Here is a 27,569-nt window from a genome sequence, read left to right on the forward strand (position 1 = left end):
TATTGATTTATGATAGTCACAGAGAGAGAGAGAGAGAGAGAGAGGCAGAGACACAGGCAGAGGGAGAAGCAGGCTCCATGCACCGGGAGTCCGATGTGGGATTCGATCCCGGGTCTCCAGGATCGCGCCCTGGGCCATTTGCTTCTGTACTTTGATACTGTGGCAGGTGGTAGAGGGCCAGAGGTCCTGGCTCGGCTTCCTGTACCCTTCTGGCTGGAGTCTCTCCAAAAGGGGCAATTTGGGAAAAGACCCTGCTCAGGTAAATGATCCTGTAGGGGAGAAACAGAAAGGAAATAAAGCCTGTGTGATTCTAGGGCAGAGGGCTGGGAGTCCCATGGTGGCCAGTGTTACAGGCTGTGTCCCCCACAAAAGTGCAAATGTTTAAGTATTAACTCCCAGGACCCCAGAATGTGACCTTACTTGGAGACAGGATCTTCAGAGATGCAATTAAATTAAAATGAGGGGGGTGCCTGAGTAGCTCAGAGGAGGGTTAAGGGTGGCTGCCTTCTGCTCAGGTCATAATCCCAGGGTCCTGGGATGGAGCTCCACATCGGGCTCCCTGCTCAGCGAGGAGTCTGCTTCTTCCTCTCCCTCTCCCCCTACTTATGCGCTCTGTCAAATAAATAGAATCTTTATTTTTTTTTTAAGATTTTATTTATTTATTCATGAGAGAGAGACACAGAGAGAGAGGCAAAAACACAGGCAGAGGGAGAAGCAGGCTCCATGCAAGTAGCCCGATGCAGGACTCGATCCCGAGACTCCAGGATCACGCCCTGGGCCAAAGGCAGGCGCTAAACTGCTGAGACACCCAGGGATCCCTAGAATCTTAAAAAAAAAAAAAAAAAAAAAATGAGGGACACCTGTGTGGCTCAGTAGTCGAGTGTCTGCCTTTGTTTTTGTTTTGTTTTTTTGTTTGTTTGTTTGTTTTGAGTGTCTGCCTTTGTTTTTTTTTTTTTTTTTTTAAATTTTATTTATTTATGATAGTCACATAGAGAGAGAGAGAGAGAGAGAGAGGCAGAGACATAGGCAGAGGGAGAAGCAGGCTCCATGCACCGGGAGCCTGACGTGGGATTCGATCCGGGGTCTCCAGGATCGCGCCCTGGGCCAAAGGCAGGCGCCAAACCGCTGCGCCACCCAGGGATCCCGAGTGTCTGCCTTTGGATCAGGTCATGATCCTGGGGTCCTGGGATCGAGTCCTGCATTGGGCTCCTTGCAGGGAGCCTGCTTCTTTTTTTTCTTTAAGATTTTATTTATTTATGAGAGACAGAGAGAGAGAGAGAGGCAGAGACACAGGCAGAGGGAGAAGCAGGCTCCATGCAGAGAGCCTGATGTGGAACTTGATCCCAGGTCTCCAGGATCATGCCCTGGGCCGAAGGCAGCGCTAAACTGCTGAGCCACCGGGGCTGCCCGGGAGCCTGCTTCTCCCTCTGCCTGTGTGTCTGCCTCTCTCTGTGTCTCTCATGAATAAACAGATCTTTTTTTTTTTTTTAATTTTTATTTATTTATGATAGTCACACACACAGAGAGAGAGAGAGAGAGGCAGAGACATAGGCAGAAGGAGAAGCAGGCTCCATGCACCGGGAGCCCGACGTGGGACTCGATCCCGGGTCTCCAGGATCGCGCCCTGGGCCAAAGGCAGGCGCCAAACCGCTGCGCCACCCAGGGATCCCTGAATAAACAGATCTTAAAAAAATAATTAAAAAATATTTTTGTTCATTTATTCATGAGAGACACACAGAGAGAGGCAGACACACAGGCAGAGGGAGAAGCAGGCTCCATGCTAGAAGCCCGACGTGAGACTCTATCCCAGGACTCCAGGATCATGCCCTGGGCTGAAGCAGGCGCCAAACCGCTGAGCCACCCGGGATCCCCCAAAAATAAAATAAAATTAAAAAAGAACCCAGAGTCAGCAGAGCTTCCAGCCCTCAAAGCGGGACACCCCCCCCCAGCTCCCCAGAGAGCCTTCAGAGGGACCAGCCCTTGCCTACACCTACCCAACGGCAACCTCCCTGGATAAGTAAGGCAAGCAGAACCACCCAGCTAAACCACGCCCGAATCCCTGACCCACACAAACCGTAAGAGCTAATAAATTGCTGCAGTTATTTTAAGCCACTAGGTTTGGGAGTCATTTGCTAAGCAGCTGGGGATAGCTCACACAGAGCCCCCCCCCTTCCTCCCAGACCCCTCTTACTTTCCCTAGCATCCCCCTACCCTAGGCCCCAGACCATGATGACTCCATCGGGACTTAAGGAAGTATACTGGAAAAAAAAAAAAAAGGAAGTATACTGGAGTCAAAAGACTCTGAGGAGATATATTGATAGGTGAAGACACCTGTGCTCAACCTCAGGCATGCCAGGAAATGGGCATTCAGGTAATTAAGACATTTGGAATGAATTTACAACAGGAAAGGGATGAGATCAAGATTTTTTTTAATATTCAAAACGGAGTATTACACGGATAAATGTACCGGTATCTCCATACTGCTGAATGCACTGAACACAGGAAAACCCGTATTGTGATCACTTAATCCAACTTCTCTCCACACGGGGGGTTTCTCAGAGTGTGCCCAGGGCACAGGCAGTGCCGAGAGTGAGGAAGTCTGTCTGCAGGTGGAGGCTGGCATGGCTGTGCTCCTGTCTGGGGCCTCCTGAGGTCTGCCCGCTGCTTCTAGAACATTGGCGGCTTTGCTGCTGCAGGCCAAGTGGTGTGGAGTCCTGCTGGACTCCGGCCAGCACTGTGAGGCCCCCACCCCCCATCCACACCCATGTCCAGGGCCCTCACCTCCCCACTGAGAGTACTTCCCTGAGATTCATCCCCTCAAACTCTGGGTTCCCTCCCTTTCATGCTAAGGCCTTATGAAAACTAAAGCCTGAATTCTTTGCTGCCCAAGACACCCGGCTCCCTTGTACTTGACGGCAGGCACAGCTTCACCAAACCCTCTCAGGAGACAAGGGCAAGACATCTGGACTTCCACTCCAGAAGCTGCAGACAAGGAGAGGGCAAAAATTAGGTTTCTTAAGGCAACCAGAAAGTTCAGGGCATGCCATACACCTGCCTGGTCATGGCCAAGGAGCATGCAGCAGGCAGGAAGTTTCTGGGGTCCCAGGCAGGTTCGTTTTCTGGGGGCAGTTTCCTCGTGGTTTCAGGCACCACTTGCAGAGCCAGAGCAGCAGCCAGAGCCACTGCCCTCACCAGGGAAAGTGCACTGTGGGTTGAGCGTGGCTTTTCCACCCATAAAATGGAGAGATGAGATTAGATCTTCTAGTTCTTTCTCAAGGCTGGCTTGCAGCGACTGGGGAAGGAGACAGGGTGTGCTAGAAGAGGCTGGGTATGAGCCTGCAAATTCGCTGCCAGGGCCTCTGCTGCAGGGGTGCCCTTGCATGGTTTGTTTAGTACCAACGGTCCAACTGCCAAGCAAACCCAGAGCCATGATGTGTTCCTGAGGACACTAAATGAACTTGCTGCAGGACTGCTGAGGTAAGCTCTGTGTTACTTTCTCTGCAGGTGGCACCTAAGGCCCCGAGAGATTAAGTGACTTGTCTGAGGTCCCTCAGCTGGAAAGCATGGTGGCTTGGAGATGCCTGGTGGTGCCAGGGCACCGCCTGTCGGGGGAGGGGGAGGAAGAGATGCGTGACCTCGAGGGGCTAGAGGCCATTCTCTCTGGCCTGCCCAAGGTCGGCAGCGATGCCCACCCACTCGGGCAGGAAGGCTGCCTGCGGCTTAAAGATCCACTGGAGGGGGGAGTCGGGCAGGGTGAAATTGGCCAGGTAGACAGTGGCCCCACCCGCGAGGTAGGCTGCCCAGATCCCGAAGGTGCCCACCGTGATGATGCTGTGGTTACACTGCGTGAGCAGCGCAAAGTCCCTGGTGGGGGAGCCCTGAAGGCCATTGCCCGCGAACACCACGTCACGGAGGGAGCCGTTAATGTTCTGCCGACACCAGGACATGTCGTCACTGGTGATCACGAAGAGGGGAGCATGGTAGCGGGCCCGGAACCAGTCCAGGGCCTGGCGCAGGTAGCCCCGATCAGCCAGCACGCCCTTCCACACGTTTGGCATGACCTGCACGTAGTCCCCCCGGCGCACGTGGACCCCCACGAAGGTGCCCGGCTGTCTTCCGTTCACCTGCAGGCCCCGCAGAAACTTCTGAGCCTCCTCCCGCACGTGGTCGTGCAGGGTGAACTCCCGCAAGATCTCATCGCGGAGGTGGTGGTAGAAGGTCCAGGAGCAGGGGTAGCCAGTGAGGCGCACGTACTCCCCCGGGATGTGGCGGTACTCCTCCTCCATCCAGTCGTTCAGGTGGTAGTTCTGCCACGGGATGCTGCTGGCCGTGGTGCCGTGCAGGACGGGGAGGGTGATTCTGAAGATGGGGGCCAGCGTGCTGTGCATCTCGGCCGGGATGAAGGCCGGCCGCCCGTTCATCTTGGCCAGGGCGTAAAGGGTGGCGTACTCACCCATCTGGTTCCCCAGGCGGCCCTTGGAGTTGATGGTGAACACGCCCCCCCGGGGCAGGTATCTGGGGAGCAGGACCACGCGGCCTGAGTAGGCCCAGGGGGTGGGCACCAGAGCCAGGCGCTGGTGGCAGTGGAAGATGGTGGACACCACGAAGATGATGAAGAGGAAGTAGATGGTAGAGAAGGAAGGGCAAGTGGCCCGGAATCCCATCAGGGCTGCAGGGAGGACAGAAGACGCAGTCACGAGTGATGGCTTGGCAGCACCCGAGTCACATTCACCCCCAAATCATTGGTTCCCTCACTCAACTAAGCCAAGCGAGTCGAGTGGTGTCCAGCGTGTCCTGACCTGCTTTTTACTCTCCCCTCCACCTGTGGTTTCTCTGTGGCCATTCCAGGGGCTACAGCTCAGGAGCCCGTGCAGAAGGAAGCACTGGAATGCTGGGGCCCCCACTTTTCATCCTCTGGCTTCTGTTCCACCCCTGTCCAGGCTCCCCAACTCTCTCCCTCTGCCAGCCCCCCCTCTACTCCCTCTCCAATATTCCAGGGCTCCTCACTTTATTTATTAATCTGACCCTTTGGAAAGTCTGAACACTCCTGGGCCCTCCTCAAATGTTTCTTGTTCAATGTGGGTCCCCAGCAAGGTCAGCTGGCTCTTCCGCAGGAAGGCTGAGTATGACATCACACTCCCTCCACTGGGGTGTCCGAGCAATGCCCATACTGCCAGAATTTCAAAAAATGAGCCCCTCTTCTCATAGGGCTGGTGACAACTCTGCCCCAATCCTTAACACATGGCCTGCTCAGCTCAGGTCCCGCCCAGGGAAGACTCCAGCTTCGCTCCAAGCCAGCCTGCGGGGTGGGCCAGGTTCCAAAGATAGAGCAGGGGAGCTGAGCAGGGACTGGAGCCTGGGCTACTGGGGAGGAAGCATCAGCTCAGGACAAAGTCACCCACCACCCAGGGCCACCCACCTCGGGTGCATGACCCGAGCAGTTGTACATGGCCCACACTCAAAAGGGCCTGCGCTTCAGCCAGCTGGAAGGCTGATGGCTCAGGAAGGCAGACGGCTCTTGATCTTGAGGCTATGAGTTTGAGCCCCATGTTGGGAGTAGAGTTTACATGTTTTAATGAAAAGGTGGGGGGGGGCTGCACTTGGTTTAATGCTCTGCTCTCACCAGCTAGAAATTATCAATCAATCTGAATAAGGCATCCCAGGATCCCTGGGTGGCGCAGTGGTTTGGCGCCTGCCTTTGGCCCGGGGCGTGATCCTGGAGACCCGAGATTGAGTCCCACGTCGGGCTCCCGGTGCATGGAGCCTGCTTCTCCCTCTGCCTGTGTCTCTGCCTCTCTCTCTCTCTCTCTCTCTCTCTCTCTGTGACTATCATAAATTAAAAAAAAAATAATAATGAATAAGGCACCCCAAGTTTTCATGTTCCTCTGGGCTCTGCGAATCCAGCAGCCCTGGTCCTTGAGTCTCAAGAGCTCCCTCTCCTGGCTTTCTGTCGGCCTGAACAATTTGAAAGTCGGAGAAAGACTGCATCAGGGGTACTGCTTCTGTGGTCCCTGGGTGCACCAGGCACTGGCCCCAGTGCTTGCTTGCCCACCTGCGATTCCTTATCCATCACCTTCCCAACAACTGGTGGCCAACTTCAACCTCAACTGAACTCATTTGGAGACAAAAATGTGGCCCAAAGTGACTTGTAGACTGACTTCCTGAGATGCCCACGTTTTGCTGCAGAAATGGTAACATCTGATCATGGGATACTGCCCAGACCCCACATCCCACTACAGTGCCGATGCACTGGAACACGCTGGTCTGGTGCACTGGAACACGCTGGTTCTGGAACACGTCTGGTCCAGGGAGGTTCCGTTATGAGACTGCAGGGCTGTCTTTGCTCATCTAGACCTCATGCCCTCCTGGGAGGAAGGCGGATTGTTATGCTCGCTCGTTTAACAGATGAGGACACTCAGGCACAGAGAGGTTAAGAAAGCTGCCTTAGGTCACACAGCCAGGAAAGAGGTAGAGCATGGATTTTGAACCCAGGCAGTGTGGCTCAGGAATCTGTTCTCCATTACTGTCCTGGATTTTTCTAGTCTTCCTGAAGGAGAGCACTCAGATGCAGGCTCTCAGTTGTTATACATGGAGTATGATCTGCTCTGCCTCGTGGTGCCTGTCTTTTCTGGACCACCAAGGTAGGGATAAAAGATCTCTCTGTAAGCCCAGAGCTGTGGGTCCCACACTGCTGAGCTACCACATAGCTGTGCCCCAGGGAGGTCCTGCCTCCTCTCTGGGGCCATGTGAGGGAAAAGGTGCCCCCCCCCCCCAAAAAAAAGCCTCCTTCCCAACTTAGAGAATTCTTTCCTCCAGGCTTACGTTGTTTCTACCCTCCCCCCACCCCACCCCCTCAAAGTGCTAAACACCTCATGCAGCTCAGGCTATTAAAAACAAAAGTGAGGAAGAAAGCTTCCCTCCAGGTCACATTAGCTTAAGAAACTGCTTGTTCCCAACCAGGTGGGGAGAAAAGTAAAGCAAAATAAATCAGAGACCTAAACCTCGAATTTTCTCAGGCAGCCAGGCTGGCCTTTGCACTGGCCATCCTCTCTACCCCAGATACTCTCTACCCCAGTCGCTTGGGTCCTGATGAAGGGGGGGTGGGGTGCTGCCCTCACCGCTTTCAGGTCTCAGCCCAAACAAATGTCCCCTGCAGACTCCCACCCTACTTCCCTGCTTGCTTTTGCTCCCAAGCACTTGTTACCTTCTGCCATTCTCTAGAACAGAATTACTTAATACTTTCCTGTAGTGATCTCTCCTCTCCAGATTGTAAGTCTGGCAAGGGCGGGGGTCGTGGACACAGGACGGACTCGGGGCGCACTTGCTGGATGGATGCGTGTGGTGAATATTCCACAGCGTTACCCTGTAGCTCACACTGCCTGTCCCTAGAACTGGTATGCCCCCTCTGATTTGGGGGTGTCTCCACCCCGAAACCCCTTCTCTTGCAGCCAATTCCTCCTCACAGCCTAATTTCAAATCCAATGTCCTCGTCCTGGCTCCCACCCTGGCTGGCCTCTCTAGGGTGGTTCATGGGGGTCCCCCAGACCCAGAATCAGAGACTGCCCTGGCTGTGCCCTCCAGACCTCAGGGCAGGCTCCCAACAGTGGGACACTCAAATCCCTGTCCGGGTCGGGTCCATGGGGCCCCTCAATAAACACATTCAAAACCACAGGCAGGCAAATATCTGTGCCCCATACTCCTGAGACTCTTGCTTTTCTCAGCAGGAAGTGATAGAAAGGTTTATTTTTCTAGTCAAAACCATTGACTCTGTAATAGTCTCTGTAATAGCTGACAGTCACATTTGCATGAAAATTTCGTAACTGATGTGTTGAGGCCTTGTAGGAACTGGCCGTGGGGAGGCTGGCTTTGGGCTCTGTCCCCCTTGGGGTCCCTGCCCTCTCCTTCCAAAGCAGGATGAGGGAGGTCTGGCCATTCTCATCTCCTCACCTCCCTCCCTGCTGTCCTAGAAAGTGGCCCAAGTCTTTGGGTTTCCTGGTGGCTGCCCAGATCCTTCCAAAAGCACAGATATTTAGAGTGTGAAGTAACTCACCTCAATGCTGAATTTACCCACAGCTGACAGAAGGTTCCAGAGGGAAGGAGGTGCCAGCTGGGGGTCCTGCCTCAGTGTGGAGAGAGGTCCTGATAGTCACCTGGCAAGTCAGCCCCTTCCCAACCCAATGGATCTGGATTGAAGAATCAAAGATTCATGGATCAAGGATTACAGCACCACATGGTGAGCTGAGCTGTGGGGAGTCAGTGCTGTGGGGCTCTGAGTGTGAGTGCAGCAGGGACCCCAGACCCCAGAAGCCCAGGGGGCCACAGTCTGCTGTCCCATCCTACCTGTCTTTAGCCTCCTGGGCCAGCGTGCTCTGGGCTGCCTGGTTTCGGGCCCCCCTGGGGCGACATCCCTCACGTCCCACACAGTCCTGGGTGGTGTGGCTGGCTGGGGTCCCTGCGGGGAGAAAGTGGCTGCGGTTGGCGAGGGGACTAGGGCGGGGGTGGGGGGGGAGCGGTGGTGGTGTTGGATTCTGCGGGCTCTGCTCTGAGCTCCCGCCCAGAACCCCCACTAGCCTGGGGCCTGACAACAGCCACTCGGCACTCAGGCACTCACTCCTGAGAGCCCACGCTGCCGCCCCGCAGCCAAGCTCCTGCGAGAGGGAAGAACACATGAGGAGCTAGCTGCAGAGGACCCTCTCTTCTTGGGCACAGGTTTGGCCAACGTCAGGGGCAAAGGGGTGGGATGCATGCAAAAAAGCCAGAGAAAAGGAGCCTGGGTCCCAGATGGACCTCCTCACCGCCCAGGCATGGGGGCCTAACTATGGGTCTGGTAGGAGCACAGCTAGACTCTGCTCCTTAAAGGGGGGTGGGAGTGGACTCCGGCTCCCAAGAGGGATAGGGGCTGGAGGCTGGACATCTGGGTTCCCAGATGGGCAGGGGCTGGCTTCTGGATCCTCCAGGAACACCAGGGGACTCGCGGCCTGGCTGTCCAGGTGCAATGGGCCAGAAAATGGTACCCCACGAACCGCCCAGGCAAGGAAGGCGAGGTAGGAGATGGGGGCTAGGTCCTTAATGAAGCTGGCGCTAAGAAGACAGGGCAAATGCCCGTGGCCGCAAGTGTGCAAAATGGCGCCAGGCTCATGGGGAGGGGTGGAGGCTGATGCCTGTCCTCTGGGGCAGGGGGAGGTGGTCTCCGCACATGGCAACCACAGTTGGGATATGGCGGGGGCTGTGAGATCAGGCTGGGGTGGATGTGACCCCACCTGCACCCCCAGATGCCTCACAAGACTTCTGGGCCAGGAGCAAGCCAGGGGCATGGTCAGTGGGGCCCAGAAAGGTTCCAAGGGCACCAGACCTGAGGAAGTTCCTCAGTAGGGGCTGCGGGCCCAGGAAGGGGAAAACGGGGGTGGGGGGGGGTGGGGGGGGTGGGGCGGATTTCAGCCCCTAGTCCTTCTTCACCCCTGCGATCCCAGAGTCTGGACTTCAGCCACCACCCCCACATGGCATCTGGCTCTGCCCTGCCTCCCCCGCCCCTCCCCCTAGGCAGCACCCGACACCCCCCATAACTGTTCCCCCTTCTAATCTGAGGACCTTAGGGTGGGTAGAGAATGTGGGGGCTCTGCTCTGCAGATTGGGAGGCCTAGGATGGCAGGTAGGAGTAGGGAGGGCTGCAGTGATCAGAAAGTCCTCAGAAATCCAAGTCTGGGGTCCTCCCAACCCTGAATTCTGAGGGGGCTCGCATCTGCTCTCCTAACCCCATGCTCCAGCTCCAGAGTGACCCAGGTTTCTAGTCCCTGGGTGACCCCCCCGCTCCAGCTCCTCATCCTCAGCACACTTCTGAGGGTGAGGCTTGGTCCCTGGGTGGGAAAGGGTTAAGGCTGGGTGGAGGCTGGGGTGGGTGGCAGTGGAGGAGGCTGGCGGGGTTGTTTGGCGCTAATCCCCCTCCGTGCCCTGGGTGTGGAGAACAAGGTTAGGGCCCCACGTGGGAAAGGGCCTCCGCTCTGATCCTCGTGGGCCAGGGGCCTGGCCACAGGCTTCTGATCCCCCGCCCTGCCCCGCCCCCACTTCCCCTCCCCGCCTCCACCTTCCCACTGGCCAGGCCAGGCAGGCAGGCTGTCTGTTCTCTTGCTCCCTGGGTGTCTCTGAGCCCACAGGTCTGCCTGTCTGTCCGTCCTGGCCCCAGGCTTCCTGGGACTCCATTCCCCCTCCACCCACTCCCTGTGGATCTGGGTGCCCCCTCCGTCTGGGCTCCAGCTTCCCCCATCCCCATGGTTCCTTTTCTGCACCTGGCCCTTTCCGCAGACTTGCGTCCCCTCCCCTGTCTTTGCTGTGGGTGCCTCTGTCCCTCTTTGTTACTTTGTCTCGGAGCTTCATCTGCCTCTAAGCCCCCCCACCCTTGTGGCCTGTCTGGGTTTCCCCATCCGCCCGCACCCCTGGCCCTCTCCCCAGGGCCCCCTGCCCCTCCACACTGACACCGACGATAGCTCTAGGGTGTTAAGCTGCAGATTAGTTCAGGCAAAATTCTCAATTTTGCTTGCGTTCTTTTCCCTCTGGGTTATGTAAACAGTAATTCTCCCCAGATGGAACTATTTTCCTCGCTTAGAAGCAGCCAGGGAGGGGGCTTGGGCAGGGCTAGGGATGGAATGCCAGGGTTCCCCCCCAGAGCCTGTGGGGGGAGGCTGACCCACGAGGGCAGCCTGAGGCCCTCAGCCTGGTCACTCCTCTCCTCTCCAGGTGCTTGCTCTGCTGGGACCATGCCTGTGATCTTTGCCCTCTGGCTCCTCCTAAGCCAGGCCACCGCTGACCCATGTTACCATCCAGGTGGCCGCCCCCGCTTCTGCCTCCCACCAGTGACCCAGCTGGCTGGCACGGCAGCCTCCTGTCCCCAGACCTGCGCCCTCTCCCTGGGGGCAGACCTCAGCCCCCGGGCCACCTGCAATGGCAGCCTAACCCTGGCCCTGGGCGGCCCCTTCCTCCTGACGTCCGTCAGCCTGCGCTTCTGCACTCCAGGATCCCCAGCCCTGGTCCTGTCTGCTGCCTGGGCCAACGGAGGTCCCTGGAGATCGCTGTGGCGCAGACCTGCCTGGCCTGGGGCCTTGGGGGGCCCTGAGAAGGTGACGTTCCGGGCCCCACCAGGCTCGAAGTCCAGCGTGGTAGTCAGTCACCTCCGTGTGGAGTTTGGGGGTCGGGCAGGGCTGGCGGCGGCCGGAGTGAGGGGCCGCTGCCAGTGCCATGGCCACGCGGCCCGCTGTGCCGCCCGTGCCCGGCCCCCCCGATGTCGCTGCCGCCACCACACCACGGGCCCGGGGTGTGAGAGCTGCCGCCCATCCCATCGAGACTGGCCCTGGCGGCCTGCCACACCCTGGCACCCCCACCCTTGCCTGCGTGAGTCCTGGGTGCCCCCCTCCTGCCCTCACCCCCCCATCCGTGCTCCCTGACTCTCTAGCAGCCGGTCCCTGGTCCCTCTCCCTCCCTACAGCGGCTTGCTCCTGGCTTCACCTTGCTTCCTGAGCCAGTCCCCTCTCTGCCTCCCCCACAGCCTCCCACCTGCCTGCCCCAGTCCCTGCTACCCCGACTTCCAGCTGCCCAGTAAGGGGCTCCAGTTTCTGCCCCACACACCATTTCTATGCTGCTGCTGCTGCTGCTATGAATAACATTTCCTAAATGATTGTGGGGAACTGGGCAGCTGGACCTTTCCTGACTCATCAAATCAACAATATGGGGGACATATTTACTCACTAAGGACATCACCAATCACCAGCTACGTACCAGGGAGGTTTTGTCATCAGGTCCATTTTATAGATGAGGAGACTGAGTCTAGAGGCGAGAGGTCCCTTGCACAAAGACACATAGCTACAAAGTGTCAGCTCTGGGTCTTGGCTTGTCCCTCCTGCCTATCAGGTGCCATCATGCTACGTGCTCTAGGGTGGCAGACAGGCACATGGGCTCAGCAGCAAGCCAGCCTGGGCTCAAGTCCCAGCTCCTCTGCTTCCCAGCTATGTGACCACAGGCAAGTGACTTGACCTCTCTGTGCCTCCACTTCCTTGCTTGTAAACTGGGGACAATGACAATATTTCTTTTATAGGCTGTAGTGAAAGTCCAATGGGTCACTATGTATAAGGTCCTTGGAATAAAGCTTAATATGGTACCTGGCCCCAAAGAAGAGCTTGCTGTGCGACTGCCACGTTACCATTCCCCAGATGAAAGGGGGGGCCCTGAGGGCATGTACCACCTGCCCTAAGGGCCAACAAATTGCAGAGCTGGGACTGGACTTAGGGAGACAGACTTTCCCAGATAATGGGCGATCCACTGGTCCATCCAGCTAGACTAGGGCTCCCCAGGCCCACTCCACACCCTTTCCCCTCCATGGTGTTTCCAGACCTGAAGCTTCTGGAGTCTGGGCCCTTCCCCACTGCTCCTGAAGCCCTGGGAGGCACATCTGCTCTACCAACAGATACACACACAACACACCCCTCCTCTCTCTCAACCCTCCAATTCTTTGCCCCATTCCTCTTCTCTTTCTTCCTGCAATGTCACGTGGAGTAACTTACAGCCCATCCCACCGTCCTTGGCTCCCCACTCTGTCCTCATCTGTACCAGGGTCTATTCCTAGACCCTTTGCCCCCGCCACCTCTGGTCCATTCCCACCAGCCAGATCTGAGGCCCCTGCAGGGGCTGGGGGAGAAGGGGAGACTCACATTGCCTCGGGGTGGGACGGGATTCATCCTGAGCCTGGATGGGGCCTGGGAGCTGAGGAGGCCGTCCCTCTGAGGATCACCACATGGCCCCAGGCTGGGCATGGCACTGGCCTCTGAACCTGGGTAAGAAGCCAACAGTGTTGTGATGAAGCAGGGTCTGGGTGGAGAGGGTGGGACTAGGTCCTGTGGCAGAGCTGCTGGCTTTACGGGCATGGTGGTCTGAACCCCTTCCCACCACTGGAGCCTTCCAGACAGAGGGGAGGTGAAGTGATCACCTTCAGGTCAGAAAGAGCCCAACGCATGATTCTTCCCACTGATAATCTGAAGAGTATCTCTTAAGAGGCACCTCTTAAGGCCCACGACAGCCCTGGGAGAGGGACTGAGATCCCCACTGCACGGGAGGAAACCAAGGTTTAGGGAAGCAAGTCATTTTTCTGAGAACACACAGCTGCCTCAGCGTCCTGATCTTCCTGCTGCTGTTCTGTGTTCTCGGGACTTGCCAGCCCAGGCCTCTCAAACCCCTCGAGAATCAAAAACTCCTTAAATCTCTCCCAAGTATGGTCCATGGACCCCCTCCATCAGCATCTTGCTCAGAACGCTTGCTAGAAATAGATTCGTGGGCCCAGCTGAAGCCCTGGGGGTGGGTCCTGGAAGCTGTGTAGTTTCTTTTTTTATTTTTTAAGGTTTTATTTATTTATTTGAGAGAGAGTAAGCAAGCAAGCAAGAGCATGAGCAGAGGGAGAGGCAGAGAAGCAGACTCCTTGCTGAACAGGGATCCCTGAGAACACAGGGCTCTATCCTAGGACCCTGGGATCATGACCTGAGTCACCAGAGTAGAAGGCAGATGTGTAACCGACTGAGATACCCAGACACCCCTATTGCAGTTTCTTTTTTTTTTTTTTTTTAAGACTTTATTTATTCATGAGAGACACAGAGAGAGACAGAGACACAGGCAGAGGCGCAGGCAGAGGGAGAAGCAGGCTCCATGCAGGGAGCCCGACGTGGGACTCCATTCCAGGTCTCCCGAGTCATGCCCTGGGCTGAAGGTGGTGCTAAACCGCTGAGCCAGGCTGCCCTGCAGTTTCTTTTTAATATTTCCCAGTAACTCTGAGGAGTGGTAAAGTCTGAGAGCCACTGCCTCACTGATCAGCTCTCCCCAGAAACACACACACGTACACTGCACAGAATCCTCACGTGAGCTGTGGATCACACTAGACTGGTTGCCAAGGCACAAGCTCTGGAGTCAGAAGCCCTGGGTTCTGATCCTGCCACTGACTTCGCCTCAGCTGCATTACTTTGGGCAGATGACTTGGCCTCTCTCCACCTGTTTTCCCATCTGTAAAATGGGGCTGATGACAGCACAAGCCTCATGGAACTGCTTTGAGAATGAGAGGCGCTGAGCACTTAAGGCGAGGTGCTGGGCACACAGCTCTCGGCAGGCAAAGGCGTGCTCTGTGTCAAGCCCTAGGTCAAGCAATTTATATCCTTTTGGTTTCCTTTAAACCTCACAAAGTGGGCACTGTACTGCCATTTTATAGCCGGGGAGACCCAGCTACAGAAAGAAGTCACTTGCCCAAGAAGCACAGCGAGGAGTGGACAGGTTAGGGGGGCTGACCCCGCCGCCCACGCCTGGAGTGGCCACTCCTCTCTAAGCCCCCAGTTCCACAGAGATGTTCAGAGGTCTGCCAGGCCCCTCGTGCGTACCCACTCTGGTCCAGTGCACCCAGCTTAAAGATGAGGACGAAGAGGTTCTGGGGCCTGGGCTGACCCGCAAACCCCCAGGCAATCTCATTGCACCTATGCTTTGTTTCCTCTCCTGAGGGCAATGTGGAGAAAGCTCGGGACTGGGAACAGAAGGCTGGACCCTGGAGCCTGACGTGTCTGCCCCGGTCCTGTCTCTAGCCTGCTCTTGCAACCAGCATGCCCGACGCTGCAGGTTCAACTCTGAGCTCTTCAGACTGTCTGGTGGCCGGAGTGGGGGCGTTTGTGAGCGGTGCCGCCACCACACGGCTGGGAGGCACTGCCACTACTGCCAGCCGGGCTTCTGGAGGGACCCTGGCCAGCCCATCACCAGCCGCAAGGCCTGTAGGGGTGAGTGCCTGACCTAGGAGGAAAGGGCCTAGCAAGGCCAGACTCCTGGGCGGAGGGAGGAGGGGCCGGGTGACTGGGAAGGGCGCCTCTGGGGCCCCACGCCACCACTGATACCCAGCTCCTCTCCTCATGTAGCCTGCCAGTGTCACCCAATCGGGGCCACAGGGGGCATCTGCAACCAGACCAGTGGGCAGTGTTCCTGTAAGTTAGGGGTCACTGGCCTCACATGCAACCGCTGTGGTCCGGGCTACCAGCAGAGCCGTTCTCCTTGGATGCCCTGCCAGCGTGAGTCATGACGGTCAGGGCTGCAAGTCCTAAGTGGGACGGGAAGGGGACATCCCAGATCCCAGTGGGCAAGGATGCTCAGGGCTGGGACCCTGGGAGATGGAAGCTAGAGGCTGGAAGTCATACTCTGGGCCTTTGGGGGAGGAGGGGACTCAAATCCCAATCTCCTTAGTCTTGGGAAGGGGAAGCTAGGGGCCTGGACTCCTGTGTCTGAGGGAGAAGGGGGCTGTGGGTCTACGCTCCTGGATCTGAAGGAAGACGGAACTAGGGGGACCCCTGGGTGGCTCAGTGATTGAGTGCTTCCTTCGGCTTAGGGCTTGATCCCGGGGTCCTGAGATCAGTCCCGCATCCAGCTCCATAGGGAGCCTGCTTCTCCCTCTGCCTGTGTCTCTGCCTCTCTCTGTGTGTCTCTCACAAATAAATAAATAAAATCTTGGGACACCTGGCTGGCTCAGTAGTTTGGCACTGTCTTCAGCCCAGGGTGTGATCCTGGAGACCCAGGATCGAGTCCCACATCGGGCTTCCTGCATGGAGCCTGCCTCTCTGTCTCTCATGAATAAATAAAATTTAAAACAAACAAACAAATAAATAAATAGAATCTTTAAAAAAAAAAAAAAAAAAAAAAGGAAGGGACTAGGGACCAACTCCAGGTCCTGGGGGGAGGAGGGCAAAGGGTGCTCATACTCGGGCTTTAAGGGAATAGACTACAGGGTCTGGATGCTTGGATTCCTGTTGGAAGTGGGGGAGGGGCAAAAGTTAAATTTCTCCTTCGGTCTCTCACAGGAATTCCAGAGGCAACAACACCCCTTGTTACTACCCCTGGTGCTTACAGCTCTGGTAAGGCTGGTGTGCAGAACCCTGGCACCAAGAGGGATTAGGGATGGGCTGCTTGGGCCCCCAGATGGAGATACAGGGTGGCCCACTGAGCCCAGTCCCAAGGGGTCCGGAGGTGGGGCACCCCAGTTGTCCATCAAGATGGAATGAGGGGGATGGGCAGGAGCAGACGCTGCGGTCCAGGCCTCGGGAGCCCACTGCAGATGGCCTAACCCTCCCCAGACCCTCAGTGTCAAAACTACTGCAATGTCTCGGACACCAGGGTACATATGAGCCTTCGGAGATACTGCCAGCAGGACTACGGTGAGTGCTGGGGAGAAAAAAGGCCGGTGGGTTACTCAAGGTGTTCTGATGATTGCCTCCTTCTCCACGTTTAGCCTTCTCATCTTAAATGGAAAGGGGGACTTTCAATAACCCTTCCTGATTCTAGGACCAGATGGGGGCAGGGGCAGTGGAGTGGGAGTGTTCCCTATGTTCTCATATCTCCTCTTTCCCCATGTTCTTGGCCTTGCGGAGTGTCACTCTCTCCTTCAGGTGGACAGCTCTGAGGGAGAGAGGGGGCCTCCTGGGGATGGAAGGAGAGAGATGCTGGTTGAATGGAGGGTCCTGCCTATCTTAAGATACTTCTTGCCTCCCATCAGGGTCCCAGATTCTGAACCTTAGCCCCACTCCCACAGAGGCTCACCTCAAAGTTCCCTAATCCATCAGTTTACACCAGTCCACACCAGCCCCATGACATCAGGGCCTACGACCTCGGGTAACTCAGATCTCTTAGATACTCAGGAGTTCAGCCCAGCCCTTGAATCCATACCAGCCTGTGATTTCCCTCTATGGTGTAAGATCCCCAGGCCTCTCTTCCCTGAGGATCCACCATCTGGCCACCGGGTCCTAGGATTTGGAAAATGGAAACTTCTCATCCTGCCTCGCAGAGGGATCTTCCACCCCATAGACTTAGCTTGTGAGCAAGAGTCCTGCCCCTAACACATCTCACCTCAGCCCTTCAGAGAGTACATGTTTTCTGAATCACCATCACTATGACCTCAATTCTCAGGTCCTAAGTTCTGACCTCCTTCTGGCTCCCAAAATTCATCCCAGAGCCAATATCCTTTTCCAAGGGCTCTGCTTCAATGTCTCTTGACTGTGCCATATTTGAGACCCTGGACCCACTTCTTCTGCCTTGTTCCCAGCCACACCCACTGGAGGGTCCCCTGGTTACCCCGCCCCACACTTTAAGTCATTCTGGCATCTGCTGCTCCCAGTATAAACCCCAACCAAAGCGTCCCACAGTCCTAGGTTCCTCTCTCTGTTCGGCCTCCCCTTCCAAGAAGGAGACCTCCATCACCCCACCCTTCCTAATGACAATCCTGGAACCCCATCTCACGCTCCAGAAGCCTTGCCCCTCCTTGCCTTGACCATGTCTCCTCCAGCAGGCTCCACTACTCACGACACAGGGTCAGGACCCTCCCCCCCCCACCTCTCACCCTCAGACGTTCAAGGTCTCCTCCCTGAGGGTACCTTGGGAGCCCACCCCTGTTCCTCCCCCCCTCCCCACCGGGCGGGACTGACCCCGCGCGACCCCCGAGGCTCCCCCAGCCCGGGCCTGACCGCAACCCTCCCCGCAGTTCTCCGCGCGCAGGTGCTGGCGTCGGAGGCGGCGGGCCAGGCCTGGCAGCGGCTGGCCGTGCGCGTGCTGGCCGTCTACAAGCAGCGGGCGCGGCCGGTGCGCCACGGCAGCCAGGACGCCTGGGTGCCCCGCGCCGACCTGGCCTGCGGCTGCTTGCGCCTTCAGCCCGACACCGACTACCTGCTGCTGGGCAGCGCGGCCGGCGACCCCGATCCCGCGCGCCTGGTCCTCGACCGCCACGGCCTCGCGCTGCCCTGGAGGCCACGCTGGGCCCGGCCTCTTCGGCGGCTGCAGCTGGAGGAGCGCGCGGGGGGCTGCCGCGGCCTGCGGCCCCCCGCCCCAAGCCCGGCCCCGAGCACCACAGCGGGACCCGGGCGAACTCCACCGCCGCCGCCGGAGGAACAGACGGGAGCTGGCGCTGAGCCTTCCAGTTCGACGACGGCGCGTCCCTGAGCGAGCCAATCAGGTGCCGTGGAGCCTGTGATGTCACTGGCACGCGCCAGCGCCGCGCCGCGCCGGCCGGAGGGACCGGCCAAAGGCCGCGAACCGCCAGCGGGACTTTGGGCCTTGGGCCAGGCGTTTGGGCTGCGGACTGTGCGACTAGGCCCCTAAATAAAGAATTAAATCTTGGGGGAGTTTCGGCTACAGGACACTCATATATTGAGGGGCAAAGGTAGAAAACCTACAGCCAAAAGACGGCTTTGCTCCCCGGCAAAATGCCTAACCCCGCAGCAGAGCTGGGATGACGTCACTGCGGTGCCCGTCAGATTTGTGTTGCCTGGTGATTGGCCAGAAGCCAGTAGGAGGGCGGGCGGATAGAAAAGGCGGGAAACGCGCCAAAGGAAAGGGCCGCGGTGCCGTATTTCCAGAAAGCTCCACCTGTAGGAATTTTGTGTTGTTGTTGATGTTGTTTTTATTTTTTTTTAAAGATTTTATTTATTTATTCATGATAGTCACAGAGAGAGAGAGAGAGAGGCAGAGACACAGGCAGAGGGAGAAGCAGGCTCCATGCACCGGGAGCCCGATGTGGGATTCGATCCCGGGTCTCCAGGATCGCGCCCTGGGCCAAAGGCAGGCGCCAAACCGCTGCGCCACCCAGGGATCCCTGATGTTGTTTTTAATGTTGTGTACCTGGTGGGTCCTAGGATAGTTTCTGAGAAAGGAATAAAGGGACTTGGAGTGAATATCTAGAGGGTTCTGACCGAGGTTCATCTGGTCTTGAAGTGCAGCCTAAACACTTTCCTGCAAGAATAGCCAGCGGGGAGCCACAGAGTGGTATGGCATCTCTTGGTGCTAAGCAGAATGCTACTCCCACCCGAGAGCTGGGTACTTACAGGCCAGAGGGATGGAGCTAAAAAACCCAAGGAGCAGTAAGTACTATGGCATGGAAGGTTGTCATGGCCTAGGACCTTCCTTGCCACCCTGACCTCTGCCCCCTGTAGCTGCAATGGACCACAGAGTTTCAGATTTGGGTGATCTTTGCAGGAGAGTCATTGAGGGAGGACTTGGAGGGATTCTCACAGGAACGGATAGGACTTCAGGCCTGGAGAGTGATCCTGTTCCTTCCCTGAGAGGAAAGTGGGCCTCTCAGCCAATGGAGAGCCAGGAATAGGCCCTGATGTCCTAAGTTACTAGGAAGAGAGACAGGCCCTCCACCCAAGGTTCTTTGTATGCTCCTTGTGAGACTGAAAAAGGCAGGTTCCAGCCTCCAGGAGGTGATTGTTTAACCCCCAAGCCACCAATAATACCCTATATCTGGGAAACTTGTTTTGGCTTCCAGGTGGGTCCAGGGTGGGGGCATCCCTGAAGCAGGAGTTAGGAGTCTTTAGGGGCTTTCTTTCTTTTTTTTAAGATTTTATTTATTTGAAAGAGAGACAGAGTGGGGAGGGGAGCAGAGGAGGAGGGAGAGTGAGAATTTCAAGCAGACTCTGTGCTGCGGGCAGAGCCCAACTCAGGGCTCTATCTCACGAACCTGAGATCATGACCTGAGCCAAAACCAGGAGGTAGATGCTCAACCGAGTCACCCAGGCACCCCTCTTTAAGGGATTTTCTTTTTTTAGATTTTATTTATTTATTCATAAGAGCACAGAGAGAGAGAGAGAGAGATGCAGAGACATTGGCAGAGGGCGAAGCAAGCTCCATGCAGGGAGCCCAATGTGGGACTCGATCCAGGGACCCCAGGATCACACCCTGAGCCAAAGGCAGACTGCTGAGCTACCCAGGCATCCCTTTAAGGGATTTTCTTTTTTTAAAAAAATATTTTATTTATTTATTCATGAGAGACACACCCACAGAGAGAGAGAGAGAGAGAGAGAGAGGCAGACCCACAGGCAGAGGGAGAAGCAGGCTCCACGCAGGGAGCCCAACATAGGACTCAATCCCGGGTCTCCAGGATCATGCCCTGGGCCAAAGGCAGGCACCAAACCGCTGAGCCACCCAGGGATCCCCTTTAAGGGATTTTCTAAGAAGTGTTCTGTTTCAGGGAAACTATATGTTTTATCTTGTCTTTTTCCATTCTCTCTCTCTCTCTCTTTTAGAGATTTTATTTATTTATTCATGAGGGAGTTTGAGAGAGAGGCAGAGACACAGGCAGAGGGAGAGGCAGGCTCCATGCAGGCTCCCACCCTGGGCTAAAGGCTGTGCTAAACCACTGAGCCACCCAGGCCGCTCTCCATTCTCTCTTAAAGCCAGTTTAGTGAGGCATTTGCCCCACTGCTCCACCCGCATGTCCTGTCCATCAGCAAATCCTGTACGCTCCACCAACTCCATATGTTCATAATTCAAGCATTTTTACCATGTCCACTGCTACTACTCAGTCCAAGCCATCACTATTGTTCTCTTGGATTTTTACAGTAGTCTCCATACTGGTTTTCCCTTCACCCCCTTATAGTTTTCTTCATATAGAACCAGGATGTTGGCTTTAAACCCCACGTCAGATCATGATCCTATTATGCCAAAACTCTTGAATGGCTTCCCATCTCTTTCAGAATAAAATCCAAAGTCCTTGCCCTGCCCTACAGAGCCGTACATGATGTACTTCCACCACGTAACTGACTTCACCTCCTGTGACTCCCCTTCATTCACACCTCTTCAGCCACACTGACCTCCTTCCTGTTCTTTTAAAAAATCAAGCACACTTGTCCCAGGGCCTTTGAACTTGCTATTCTCTCTCCCTAGGGTGTACTTCCTCATATAACAGCAAGCTAGTGTCCACACTCCATTGAGACCTTCCATTACTCAGTTTAGCTAGTTCTGTTGGAATGATAAATGAAAATTGATTTCTTGGTCGTGTATGTGTCTCATCCAAGTCAGCAAGGGATGGTTTTCCACAGAGTCATTCAAGGACTCCAGCTGAGAGACATCTACCATCTTATCATTGCACCAAATGCAATCCATGGCATCTTGATCACTGCAGCAGGGAGAGAGCTGACTAGTCTCACACAAGAAATAAATGCTTTGGCCCAGGAATGACTCCAGCACTTACATTCATAGCTCATTGGTCAGGAATACTCACATGGTTTCACCTAATAGCATGATGGTGGGGAAGTAGAATTCTCTCATGTGCCTGGGAAGAGAGAAGAACCAGTGTAATCATTTTCTTATTGCTGCCATAACAGATTGCCACAACCTCAGGAGCTGAAAACAATACAAATTTATTATATTGCGGGGTTTTTAGATCTTATTTTTATTTATAGGGATCCCTGGGTGGCGCAGCGGTTTGGCGCCTGCCTTTGGCCCAGGGCGCGATCCTGGAGACCCAGGATCGAATCCCACATCGGGCTCCCGGTGCATGGAGCCTGCTTCTCCCTCTGCCTATGTCTCTGCCTCTCTCTCTCTCTCTCTCTCTCTGTGTGTGTGTGTGACTATCATAAATAAATATAAAAAATAAAAAAATAAAAAAAATTTTTATTTATTTATTTATTTATTTATTTATTTATTTATTTATTTATTTAAGAGAGAGTGAGTGGGGGAGGAGCAGAAGGAGAGGGACAAGCAGACTCTCTGCTTGAGCATGGAACCTGACACGGGGCTGGATTCCAGGACCCTGAGATCATGACCTGAGCTGAAATCAAGAATCAGACGCTTAACTGACTAACCCAGGCGCCCCTCCTGCCTCTTTTTTCTGTCCTCACACCTTTTATCCTCCTGCGGGGAAAGGTTTTCTGCTTTTAGAGACCCATCAGATCAGGATGCCTGAGTGGCTCAGCGGTTCGGTTGAGAGTCTGGCCCTGGCTCAGTGCATGATCCTGCGGTCCTGGGATTGAGTCTCACATCAGGCTCCCTGCAGGGAGCCTGCTTCTCCTTCCGCCTGTGTCTCTGCCTCCCTCTGTATCTCTCATGAATAAATAAATAAAATCTTTAAAAAAATCAAATAAAGACCCATGCAATCAGATGGGGCTTACCCAAATAATCCAGAAAAAGCTCCACATCATAAAGTCCTTAACTTTTTTTTTTTTAAGATTTTATTTATTTATTTATGAGACACAGAGAGAGAGAGGCAGAGGGAGAAGCAGGCTCCCTGTGAGGAGCCCAACGAAAGACTTGGTCCCGGATCCCAGGATCATGACCCGAGCTGAAGGCAGACGTCCAACCAGTGAGCCACCCAGGTGTCCAGTAAGTCCTTAACCTTAATCACATCTGCAAAGTACCTTATACCATAGGAAGTAACATAGTCACTGGTTCCAAGGATTGGCGTGTGGACATTTTGGGCTATTATTCCACCTACCACAACCAGATATGGGTTAGCACTAGAATTTTCCACCATGTGGCTCTGCTTAAATTTCACAGCATCAGTGAAAACCTCCCTGTTGGCGCTAAATAGTTGCTCCTTCCAATTATTCTTTATTTTTTAAAGAATTTTATTTATTCATGAGAGACACACACACACACACACAGAGGCAGAGACACAGTAGAGACACAGGCAGAGGGAGAAGCAGGCTCCATGCAGAGAGCCCGACGTGGGACTCGATCCCGAATCTCCAGGGTCACACCCCGGGCTTCAGGTGGCGCTAAACCTCTGCACCATGGGGGCTGCCCTCCAAGTATTCTTTAATTGGCAGTTTAAATTTACATATGTTTATATATATATACATATATATAATATCACACTCCTATGTAATAATATTCTTTTTCTCCAAGTAATAAACAGATGCAGTGCCACTGGAAAAGCATAAATTGATAAGGTTAGAGTAAAGTAGATTTTCCCATGGATTGGTGTGCACGATTTCTTTTTCTTCTTCATTTCTATATGTAAAGGAAAAAAACAATAAAAAAGAAAATCATGGAGACTTCATCTATTTTATGACAATAATTCTTTTCACTTTATGATTTTTTTAAATTTTAAGTAGACCAGGTCCCCAGCATGGAGCCCAATGTGGGGCTCAAACTCACCATCCTGAAATCAATACCTGAACTGAAGTCAAGAGTCAGGTGCTCAACTGACTGAGCCACCGAGTCAATTGAGCATCAAATTCTTAATTTGAGAATTTTATTTTTAAGATTTTATTTTTTTTATTCATGAGAGACACACAGAGAAAGAGGCAGAGACATAGGCAGAGGGAGAAACAGGCTCCTTGCAGGGAGCCTGATGCAGGACTTGATCCCAGGACCCTGGGATCATGGCCTGAGCCAAAGGCAGATGCTCAACCACTGAGCCACCCAGTACCCCTTAATTTGAGAATTTTATTTATTTATTTTTTTTTAATTTGAGAATTTTAAAGAGCATTTCAAGCTATCTTATCTGGAAAGGTGATAGCAACATTACATATTCGGTTGGGTAAACAGAATGGTACATTAAAATTAAATACTAGGTTTAAGTAGATTTTGCAAAAAAAAAATATATTTTTCATTCATTTGTCCTCCTTTATCCTTCTTTTTAGTACTTACCATCAAGTGACACAATAAATATTTGTCTTTTTGGTTACTATTTCTGTCTCTTCCACTAGAACATGAACTCCACAGGAGCAGGGATTTTGATTTGTTCGAGTGCACCCTCATCCCTACGAAGATGCATGGTACATAGTGTACGGTCAATAAGTACTTGTTCAGAAACCAGATCAAAAAATGGCCTAACTTACCTGAAATTAATATTACACTGTCTGTTAACTAATAGGAATTTAAATAAAAATTAAACAAACTAAACAAAACAAAAATGGTCTAACTTGCAGCTTAACTGAACCTGAACTGGTCCCTCAAGCATCTGTATTATTAGGAGTTATGGTAAACCTCAAATAATAGTGGGCTTAAGCAAGATAGAAATTTATTTCTAAGAAAGAAAGAAAGAAAGGAAGAAAGAAAGAAAGAAAGAAAGAAAGAAAGAAAGAAAGAAAGAAAGAAAGAAAAGAAAGAAATTAATTTCTCTTTTGCATAAAAGAGGTCTGGATGTAGTCAAGCCAGTGGAAACCTTCTACCTTTCCTCTCCAACATCCTTAGAATGCAGCAGGATGGAAGAAGGAAAAGAGAAAAGCCCAAAAGTCTACACAGCTGACTTAGGGGGATCTTTTCCAAAAACTGCTACAGAATCCGCCTGTTCTTATCTCACTGGCCAGAATTTGGTGATATGACACCTAAGCTGCAAGACAAGGGGGAAGTACAACCTTTGATGCTGTGTGGTCTTGGATCCAGCTAAATAGAGTGTTTTGGTATCAAGTTAAAAGTAAGGACATTTAGGAAAATTAGCCAACCTGGCTTTATGCCAGGCCTTCAGCCAATCAGGACCCAGAGTATTCTATGACGTCATGAAGTGCTAGGCAGAGCAGCCTTTTCCCATTTCCTGGAAAAGAGAGGCTGAGATTCAAAGTAGTATGGCCTTGACATTCCATTCTGCCTCCTACTGTCCTGACCGTGCCTTTGTGTCTGTTTTGTCCCATGCTGTAAACACAACCCCTAGGACTTAATAGGTACTCAAGGATTTGTTGAATTAATAGGCTGGTCTTATTATCCCCTTATACAGAAGAAATTGAGGCTCCTGGGAGACTGCACCTTGAGGTGAGGGAAGAGATTCAAACCCAGGTTTGTTTGGGTTTGGCCAGCATTCTTAGCCATCTCTTCCATGAAGAAAGAAACTGGCTCAGAGAGACAAGGAATCTTAGCGACTGTCACACAGCAAGCAGCTGGCATTGGTTCTATAGAGCGAAGCTGTCTGATATGGTTGCCACTAGCCACATTGTGCTATTTAAGTTTAAAGCAATTAAAATGAAATAAAACGTAAAATTCGGTTCCTCAGTTGCATTAGCCACAATTCAAGTGGCTGGTGGCCAGCACACTGGACAGAGCAGATATAGAACATGTCCACCATTGCAGAAAGTTCTATTGGACGGCACTGCTCTAGAGACCATTTTCATGAAGAGCATAAACTCAGAAGCCAGGCAGCTTGGGCTCAAATTTCTCCGTATCCCTCAGTTCTTTCATCTGTAAAATTGGGATGATGATAATGATGATAGGAAGTAACTTCCAGGGCATATTATTATTATTATTATTATTATTATTTTAAGATTTTATTTTTAAGCAATCTCTATACCCAACATGGGACTCAAACCCACAACCCTGAGACCAAGAGTAGCATATTCCACTGACTAAGCCAGCCAGGCACTTCACAGGACATATTATGAGGATTAAAAGAGTTACTTTGTGGTGTAACGGGCTTAGAACAGTGCCTGGCACTGAGGAAGAGCCATTTGAATTTGTTATTAAGTGTCTGGTGGCTACACCTCCCCCCAGGAGAGACAAGTCCAGAAATCGAGAATACATATCTGCAGAGTTTGCTGGGTTCCCCCAGGGAGTGGAAGTTGACAGCAGCTTGCTCCCTGCTCTCAAGGTGAGGAGGTGAAGAGGGGCTGTGGGAACCACCCAGGCCTGGAGAGCCCTGGTCCTGCTGCCTCCCACCCAGGGGCCAGGGAGGAAGGAGATGAAAGTGAGGAGCAGGACAAGCCCCATATGTTCCCCATGACCCAAACTTTGTTCCCAGCAACCGAGACAAATAGGCATGAAATCCACATCTGGGACCCACCTCCGGCCTGGCCATTCCCTCCTCCTCTGGGCATCGAGCCCAGTCTGTCTGTGTCCTATAATGGGGGCAACACAGGTGGCTTCTAGAGCTCAGAGGAGGCTTCTGCCCACCTCACCACCACCGATGGCTTTCTGAAAGACCAGACTCCTGTTGTACATAAGAGCCTAGGTAAGAATTTTCCCAGAAGAGAAGAGGGAAAGAAAACAGCAAAGGCAACAGTTTGTGCAAAGGTCTGGAAGCCCGAGGGCCTGGTATGGTAAGAGAAGAGCAATGAGGCTGGGGACTGGTGGTAGTCAAGGCATGTGAGGCCTCTAAGGCCAGGCTGAGGACCTGTGTGTTTCTCCTAGGGAGCACTGGGGAGCCATGGGAGATCTCTGGGCAATGGAGAGGGTGGGTCAGTCCTCTGTGAGAAAAAAACAGTGATGTGGGGGGGCTGTCTGGCTAAGTCCAAACAGCATGCAACTCTTGATCTTGGGGTTGTGAATTCCAGTCCCACATGGGGTACAGAGATTACCTAAATAAATTTTTAAAACTTAAAAAACCCCCACAACCACCCCACAGTCAATCATCGAGGTGGCTCAGTTTACTGGGAGAGCCCAGAGAGGGCCATGAACCTAGCTGGAGATCAGGAAACATTTTAGGGAAAGTGAGACATTCGAGGTAGGTCTTGAAGAACAGATGAAGGATTTGGTGACCAAAAGAAAGAGCAAGGAGGGACGCCTGGGTGGCTCAGCGGTTGAGCGTCTGCCTTTGGCCTAGGGCGTGATCCTGGAGACCTGGAGATCCTGTGTGCTGCCTTGAACTGTTCTGTTCGGGACTGGATCGTGAAGCACGTGAACACAAACCCACTGTGTGACTTGACGCCCATCTTTAAAGACTACGAGAAATACCTAGTGGGAATCGAACAGCAGCACGGGGGTGGCGGCGGCAGGAGTTCCGGCCTGGGCATCAGTGGGACTGCTGTGGCTAGAGCCGAGGCAGGATGAACCCTGGGATCTGTGAAGGGTACACTGCAAGGGGAGGAGAGTCTGGGAGGGGAAGGTCAGCGGGGCCCTGGCTATGGGGACAGAAAAGAGTTAGAGGGTGCCTGGGTGGCTCAGCCACTTAAGCATCTGTCTTTGGCTCAGGTCATGATCTTAGGATCCTGAGATCAAGTCCCATGTTGAGCTCCCTGCTCAGCGGGGAGTCTGCTTCTCCCCCTCCTCCTCCCCCCTACTCGTGTTCTCTCTCACATGCATTCTCTCTCTCAAATAAATAAATAAAATCTTAAAAAAGAGTTAGGAGAATGTCTCTTTCACCCAGAAGACTTCCTCTTAACCCTCATGCAAAAAAATTTTTTTCTCAACCATTTCTGAATACTGGAGTCTGTTTTTTTTTTTGTTTGTTTTGTTTTGTTTTAAGATTTTATTTATTCATGAGAGACACAGAGAGAGAGGCAGAGACACAGGCAGAAGGAGAAGCAGGCTCCCTTGGGGGACCCCATGTGAGATTCAATCCCAGGACCCCGGGATCACGACCTGAGCCGAAGGCAGACGCTCAATCACTGAGACACCCAGGTGCTCCGGAGTTTCTCTCTCTTTTTTTCTTTTTTAAAGATTTTTATTTATTCATTCATGAGAGACACACATACACACACACAGAGAGAGAGAGAGAGAGAGAGGCAGGCTCCACGCAGGGAGCCCGACGCGGAACTCGATCCTGGGTCTCCAGGGTCAGGCCCTGGGCTGAAGGCAGCGCTAAACTGCCAAGCCACCCGAGCTGCCTTCTTTATTTTGAATTCATTCACTCACTTATTTGTTTATTCAACACATACTCCTGGTGTCTCAGTTATTCAAGGGTCCGACTCCTCATCTCACCTCGGATGTTGATCTCGGGTCATGAGTTCCAGCTCCGCCCTGGGTCCACGATGGACGTTGAGCATACTTAAAGGAAAAGAAAACAGGGCAGGGCTGATGGCTCAGCAGTTTAGCGCTGCCTTCAGCCCAGAGCCTGATCCTGGAGACCCAGGATCGAGTCCCACATCAGGCTCCCT

General features: G+C 53.5%; 2 protein-coding genes across 8 annotated transcripts; one reads left to right on the forward strand and one right to left on the reverse strand.

Annotated features, from left to right (window-relative positions):
• Window positions 1–27,569, reverse strand: LOC140602619 (galactoside 2-alpha-L-fucosyltransferase SEC1-like). Of its 7 annotated transcripts, none has more exons than XM_072772412.1 (6): window positions 27,394–27,569; window positions 21,044–21,094; window positions 12,696–12,814; window positions 8,341–8,452; window positions 2,468–4,669; window positions 2–269 (listed from the first exon to the last, which is right to left on the reverse strand). In XM_072772412.1, the coding sequence occupies exons 3-5, from the start codon at window positions 12,795–12,797 to the stop codon at window positions 3,645–3,647; spliced, it is 1,239 nt and encodes a 412-aa protein (XP_072628513.1). In that variant the 5' UTR covers window positions 12,798–12,814; window positions 21,044–21,094; window positions 27,394–27,569; the 3' UTR covers window positions 2–269; window positions 2,468–3,644. The 7 variants fall into 7 exon arrangements, with proteins under 7 accessions (XP_072628532.1, XP_072628523.1, XP_072628513.1 ...); XM_072772402.1 differs by having other exon boundaries at window positions 21,044–21,165; XM_072772431.1 differs by lacking the exons at window positions 21,044–21,094; window positions 27,394–27,569 and adding an exon at window positions 17,710–18,179 and having other exon boundaries at window positions 1–269.
• Window positions 10,672–18,516, forward strand: NTN5 (netrin 5). The gene is made up of 6 exons (XM_072772541.1): window positions 10,672–11,382; window positions 14,598–14,786; window positions 14,922–15,071; window positions 15,855–15,908; window positions 16,128–16,208; window positions 17,528–18,516. Exons 1-6 carry the CDS (start codon window positions 10,752–10,754, stop codon window positions 17,980–17,982), a joined length of 1,560 nt encoding a protein of 519 aa, XP_072628642.1. The 5' UTR covers window positions 10,672–10,751; the 3' UTR covers window positions 17,983–18,516.

Source organism: Canis lupus, chromosome 1 (genome assembly GCF_048164855.1).
Source record: "Canis lupus baileyi chromosome 1, mCanLup2.hap1, whole genome shotgun sequence".
Lineage (NCBI taxonomy): Eukaryota > Metazoa > Chordata > Mammalia > Carnivora > Canidae > Canis > Canis lupus.

Coding starts and splice junctions, on each gene's coding strand:
- NTN5 (XM_072772541.1), top strand. CDS start 10,752: ATGCCTGTGATCTTTGCCCTCTGGCTCCTCCTAAGCCAGGCCACCGCT. Junction 14,787..14,921: donor CAGCCGCAAGGCCTGTAGGG/GTGAGTGCCTGA, acceptor CTCCTCATGTAG/CCTGCCAGTGTCACCCAATC. Junction 15,909..16,127: donor CCCTGGTGCTTACAGCTCTG/GTAAGGCTGGTG, acceptor AACCCTCCCCAG/ACCCTCAGTGTCAAAACTAC.
- LOC140602619 (XM_072772382.1), bottom strand. CDS start 12,908: ATGCCCGTAAAGCCAGCAGCTCTGCCACAGGACCTAGTCCCACCCTCT. Junction 8,453..12,695: donor CCGTCCCACCCCGAGGCAAT/GTGAGTCTCCCC, acceptor TTCTCCCCGCAG/GGACCCCAGCCAGCCACACC. Junction 4,670..8,340: donor GCCCAGGAGGCTAAAGACAG/GTAGGATGGGAC, acceptor TCCTCCCTGCAG/CCCTGATGGGATTCCGGGCC.